Here is a 6,620-nt window from a genome sequence, read left to right as displayed (position 1 = left end):
AATTTTTGTAAGTTGAAGTCAACCAAAACATAAAAAATGCCTCGTTACGTGATATTCAATTGCAACAACACAAAAATTAAGAACAATCAAGAGCCTGAGACATATTTAAAATTACAGGCAAGAATCAACTTCAGTACAAAATTTGACACGCTCGGCCCCTATACAAATATATGACTTTGTTTCTTCTATCTAAATTAAGTTCTGTGTAAATAACCTTGTGTATTGCCATTTATTTCACACCCAGACTTTGTTGGTAGACAACTGATTTAACTAGAAATGTGATGAGCATTATTATAATCCATACTTACTAATATTATAAATGGGAAAGTGGGTGTCTGTTTGCTTGTCCGTCTTTCACGGAAAAACGGAGCGCCGAATTGACGTGATTTTTTAAGCGGAGATAGTTGAAGGGATGGAGTTAGAGAGTGGCATTAGGCTTCTTTTTGTCTCTTTCTAACGTGAGCGACGCCGCGGAAAAAAGCTAGTCAATTATAAAAGCACTATACTCTATAGTCTTAATTCATAGATTAGAATCTCAAGCAGCTTGCTATACCAGAAAAGCATGCATATGCAGTCCAGTCCAGTCCAAAATTTATCAAAGAAAAAATATTACATATCAAATGACGACCGGTCTGGCTCAGTCGGTAGTGACCCTGTCTGCTAAGCCGCGGTCCTGGGTTCGAATCCCGGTAAGGGCATTTATTTGTGTGATGACTGTGATGAGGACAGATATTTGTTCCTGAGTCATGGATGTTTTCTATGTATGTAAGTATGTATTTATCTATTTAAGTATGTATATCGTCGCTTAGCACCCATAGTACAAGCTTTGCTTAGTTTGGGGCTAAGTTGATCTGTGTAAGGTGTCCCCAATATTTATTTATTTATTTAAATGAAAGAGCCTTTTATAAGTATCTCAAAAAAAAAAATAGTCACAGAATTTTCAAGTAAATTAAGAAAATAAGCAAAAAAAATAACCATCCTCCCCCCTTATCTCCAAACTAGGCGTAATTTTTTTCAAAAAATACACGAGATAGCCTTCAATCTATAGATTACAGGAAAACCTATTAGAAATGTACAGTCAAGCGTAAGTCGGAGTTAAAAGAAAAATCTCAAATTACGAATTTCACTCAAAGGAGTTACCAAATCTCTTGAAATTGTGCGAGTGCGTTTGAATATTACATATAAATTCATTTCTGTTTTCGTTTTTTAAAATCTGTTCAAAATATCGATTATTCGCAAAAATTACTTAAGTGCCTACAAAAAAGGAGGCGCTTAAGTCCTTCTTGTGGTGTGGGGAACCCTTGCAACGCGAGTGCAACTATCACATGGCCGGTTTTTTGTACTAGTACCTTAGTCCCTGAAAGACTGGATGTTAAAAAATTACTTGAAAAACTTACCAGTAACTTGCAAGAATAACAATCTCCATTCTCCATCTTCACCAAGCTGTTCATTGTATTGTTCTTCGCCAACTCATACCCGGAGATCTTCGCTCCGTATACTATGTCTACATTTTTCACTTCCGGAGAAGTCAGCTCAGTGTTCACGGCATGTTGTAGCACATCATTCTCTACTATGTATGCCACGTCGTCATCTAAGATTTCGGAACTGCTGAATGTTATTAGGGCATCTGAACAGGCATCCCACACCTGAAAGAAATCAAGATCTTCAAAAACTGCCACTCTGTTTTGAAAATGACAGAGCCATCTTTAAACAAGCAGATGGATCAGCTGATGGTACACTCGAGGCAAGAACGATATAATACCAATACTGGGACTGACAAAGCCCATACAAAAAAGCGTACCCCTGAAATGTATGAGCCTTTTAGGCTTAAAACTAGATGGCGCTGTTTTGCAGCCTGGTTAAAATCATATTTTACCTAAATATTTTTGCGTGTTTTTATTATTCATAAGAACAAATGACATGCTTCTTTATTTTAATATCATGATATTACAACAAAACACATTATGTAGGAAGTCGTCATCCCTATTCAGAGGTGTGCAAGCTCGTAGCTCTAGCTGCTGGAAGCATGTGAGTTGTTAAGGACCATAGGAGTTTATGTTATCCTACAAAAGTTTTAAGTTTTCATGTACAGTAATACCCCGCTTTACGCGACCCCGTTTAGCACAGATTCGCTATAACGCGACTTTTAAATTTTGATGGATCGGAAGCAAAACGCCACTCAGACAGCATTAGATTGTTTTTTTTTAAATTAAAATAGCGGCTACCTAATGATTCTCCGACAATTTTTTAGCCGGTTATTGATTCGCCGACAACGATTCGCCGAATGCTATTTAGCCGAATAATCAAACTATCGCTGTCACTTTTGGTCGAATAACGTTACGCAGAATCTTGGTTCGCACACAATTTAGTTCGCTTCTGTGCAAATTATCCGAACTATTATTGGACATTTTTCATTTAGCAAAGTAACATTTTCGTCTAGGCCACGTATAGTCGAATAACGTTTCACATTTTATACATCGTTAAAATATTTTCGAATAAACTGACACTCTTGTTGAGTGTAGAAACATAAATAAATAAATATTTTAAAAATTTCTTCCACGGTATCACATTTTAAATTCCCGTAGGTATTTTGTAAAGTACAGCGGGACAATTGCAACTGGGGGCAAATTTAAACTGATCCAATTCTTTTAATGTTTTACACTATTAATTTGAAAGAAATAAAGTGGCCAAACCAGATACATATTATGGGAGGTGTGAAACCTACCGCGATAGTATTTACGTGCAAATCGTGTACCGAAACGATGTTAAATATTCAAAGTAATAAACATATTCTAATAAATACTACGGGGACACACAATCATGGCCCAAACCCACTACGCAAAAAAAATCAGATTTCAAGAATAACATAAAAACCGAATCTAGTTTTTCGAGCAAGCCTCATAAAATCCTGCAAAATCAAATGTATAGTAGTTCCTTAGATGTAATAGAAAATTTGCCATCATCATCGTCTTTGAAGCAAATTATACACTAGTTTACTTTCCGAATGGGAGATGTAAAAATAACAATACATCATCATCATCATCATCATTGGCCTTAACGTCTATTGCAGACGATTTATGATGTAATATTCGAGGAGCACCTTTTCTGATGACTTATTAGACCGATGCGAGACCGACATAGTCTACCGCAGGACTGACAAGAGAAGTTTTCGGAAATCGGCGCTGAACAATACATAGGTACATAATTTACTAAAATTATTTCTTAGAATCCGAACATGATGATTAATATAAATAAGTAGTTGAAATGAATGTGATAGACTCTTATAAACGTTCTACTCGTAACAACTATATTTTTGACTCCGTAGAACAGTTTGTACGCAAGTTCCTGCCACTCACCAAAAAAAAAAACCAAATGATCACTCGACCTATTGTGTTTCGACCAATTTTTTGTCGGCCAATTTTGTAATTCCTAAATGATTATTCGACGAAAAGTAAATCGGCGTATGAAATTTCTGCTTACCGACTCCGTTTACGAACGGATATTATGCGAAATGAGAATCTTCCAATCGTTATTCGACCAAAAAAGGCGTCGGCGAATCGTTGTCGGCGTACAGAAAATGGGCGTATTTTATTTCGGAATATCAATCGGGCACCTAAAATAGCACTCTATTATTGTTTTTTTAAATGTAAAATGTTAAAGTTTCTTTAAACAAGCTATTTGATTGTAATTTTTCAAGTAAAATATAAACTTTTTTCGGTTTGATTTTAAATTTAGTACCTTAATTAAGTGACCCCGATATACGCGAAATTCGCTTTACGCGATTTTCCCTGAAACGCATCACTCGTGTTAAGCGGGGTATTACTGTAGTTTGACTTACTTGCATATGTCTTACAGGCTGCAGACGCATCTCTTCAACATGTTTCCAGGCCTTTAGAGAGGTCATCAACGTCTTCGTGTTCTGACTCAGTGCTACAACCCGGTTGCTATATTCTGGCTTTAATTGAAACTTAGGACTGGGACTGCCTTCCAGTAGCAACACTTTTAAATTTGATAATACTGAGTTCTTTCCTGAAATTAAATACACTTAGGGTTAGTTGCATCAACCACATTTGACAGACACATCGTCGTCAAGTAGCAGACGTCTATAGAACTTTAAATACAATACAATTTAACAATCACTTTAACGGTGACTGGTCTTCTTAGAGCACAGAAATTACTATAAGTAGAGGTAAATGTGATGATAGACACGATTAAGGAATAAAATCACGACAATGTTACAAATGCTGTAGTTTTTATCAATTATCTACTTACCTAATGCGCACGCCATGGTACAGCCAACCATTCCACCGCCGGCAACAATAACATCATATTTATCTTTAATCGTGTATTGCGTATTCGATTCGGTACTTAAATTACGACTACAAACTATCATACGGGAATATTTGCTAATTTTTATAGGCAAAATAAAATTCCGGTGTATGTTCTTTAGAAGCAACATTTTGATGTGCTTGTTTAACTATATATAAACTCAAATTGTATTCTGAGTCCACTTTTTAGAGTTATTAATCAACTAGTGTTATAAACTATGAACAATTTATTTAGTTACGAAATCGACTACGCGGAATAATATTTATTCATAAATTTAGGTTATTATTTATTTTTAATTTAGTTGACAGTTGACAATGACATTGACATTACGTTTAAGTTGCCATATGTATAAATAAAGATGTAGCAGACGGACGTACCGGACAAATTTATTTTATTATTATTTATTTATTTTTTAAACTTTACACCTACGTATTTTATCATATCGTACTGATACCTTGATCAGCATATCTGTTTCTCGCTCTTACTTATAGTCATAAGTAGTCACTTCCATAACAAACGTACTAGATCCAACAGAACGACCAAAGAGCTCGTACCACACAAAGTGCACACAAATATTAGTTTCCGGTACGCTCATCTCTTAAGGTTAGTTCCGTCGTTCCGTACCCAGTTTCAAAATTTAGGTAAACAAAATCGCGCTATAGGTATTAGGTACAGTGAGCTGCGAAATTGCATGAAGAAATTATGAATGAATTCATTGATAAATTCACCATGAACTTTTGCAGTTCACTTCACTCTACGTGTATATGCAACGTGTATGCTGTATTGGCTACATGAGGTGGTTTTGCTACGAAATGGAAGTATGAAGTTTACTGACAGCTTGTACAGTCAGCAACCAAGCTGTGAATGCAGTGCAGACAAAGTGCCAAAAATATGTATACACACCTATACACATGTACAGGGAAGTTCTGTAAACATATGTTTGGCACTTTGGCTGTATTCATATATAGCTTTGTTGCTGACTGTACTAATATGGCTAATTGTTTATTTCGGATTTTAGATACAATTGAAAAAAGTTTTTTAACATCCACGCCCTTCCATGTCGTTACAGTCGTATCCAGAATTCCAGATCCACTGAACAGAAATGTAGGAATTAGGTGATTTAGTTATTTGTACCTACAGTTTTAACAGTTTCCAATGGAAACGAATAACAAATGATTTATAACTAAGTAAAACAACTGCAAAGATTTAGCAAAGATCCTTTTTTGAAAATCCTGCACAGGTATTATAGAATATCATACATAATGCTAAGAAGATTATAATATAATTGCAAACTTTGCAATTATATCATTGCAAACGAATAAAACGGAGAAAAGTGCTAAACAGTAATTAAAAACTTCAGGATATTTAATTTTAAACGTCCTTTTGGATGTCGTAATTAAATAGGTGACGGATTAAAATTGAATTTCGACAGCTAGTCTAATTTAAGGTAAGTTCAATTAAAGGACTCATACAATTTAATAAAAAAAAAAAGATATTGTACCCACTTATCTATATGCCTTATGTATATACCTACAATGTGAAAATTTGCTATTATTTATCTATAATATTCATTCAACAATTATTAACTTTACCCTAAAATCCTATTTAGGTTTATATTTTATATCTCCATTCTATTAATAATATATGGATGGTGATAAGCAATAATGTGTCAACCCACAAAAACTAAAAAAATGAGATTTTAATGCCATGTTATAGCTGGATTTTTAAACTTCTATTTGCAAAAATGACCTTTTCATTTTGAAAATTTTCACTATCCCAAAAGTAAAAAAATAGGTTAACACAAATCCTTTATCGTGTGTTGCCTGTTTTGCATGAATGTGTCAAGAACCTTAACTTATTATAGTAATTGGCAGAAGACATATTTAAATTACAATAATGTGTTATGAGGGTTGACTCAACGATTTTTTTACACTTGACTCATTCTTGCAAAACGCAAAAAATGACATAGTTACCCACTATGAGACTTGAATGATTATTGCAAAATGATATTTTATTCGTTGTTTTATGCTACGACCCGTGTTATAAAACATAAGTCATTATTGTTAAATTATATTCGGGTCATAAATTGTTCGTTTTTGGTGTAAGTACCATGACACTATATTGTAAAATATAACTGTTCATATTAATTTATGTTTGAATAAGTTATGACTTAGTCCATTAGTATATTTTTGCACATGAATGGTAAATTCAGTACGAAATTGAACATTTTAAGTCATGAATATACATATTCGTTATTATAATTTGCAAACATTTTTTACAAGTAGGTACGT

At 34.1% G+C, this 6,620-nt stretch overlaps 1 protein-coding gene across 1 annotated transcript in view; it reads right to left on the bottom strand.

Moving 5' to 3' along the window:
- LOC125233012 (ubiquinone biosynthesis monooxygenase COQ6, mitochondrial) overlaps positions 1 to 4,608 on the bottom strand; it is a 32,357-nt gene extending 27,749 nt beyond the window's left edge. Inside the window, exons 1-3 of the mRNA XM_048138876.1 lie at positions 4,273 to 4,608; positions 3,839 to 4,029; positions 1,398 to 1,646 (exon numbers count right to left, since the gene is read on the bottom strand). Of these exons, the coding sequence (XP_047994833.1) occupies positions 1,398 to 1,646; positions 3,839 to 4,029; positions 4,273 to 4,459 (627 nt within the window). The 5' untranslated portion in view covers positions 4,460 to 4,608. The remainder of the gene's footprint in view (positions 1 to 1,397; positions 1,647 to 3,838; positions 4,030 to 4,272) is intronic.
- Between the last annotated feature and the right edge of the window lie 2,012 nt (positions 4,609 to 6,620).

This window comes from Leguminivora glycinivorella, chromosome 13, assembly GCF_023078275.1.
Source record: "Leguminivora glycinivorella isolate SPB_JAAS2020 chromosome 13, LegGlyc_1.1, whole genome shotgun sequence".
NCBI lineage: Eukaryota > Metazoa > Arthropoda > Insecta > Lepidoptera > Tortricidae > Leguminivora > Leguminivora glycinivorella.
This window is presented reverse-complemented; position numbering and strand designations above follow the sequence as displayed.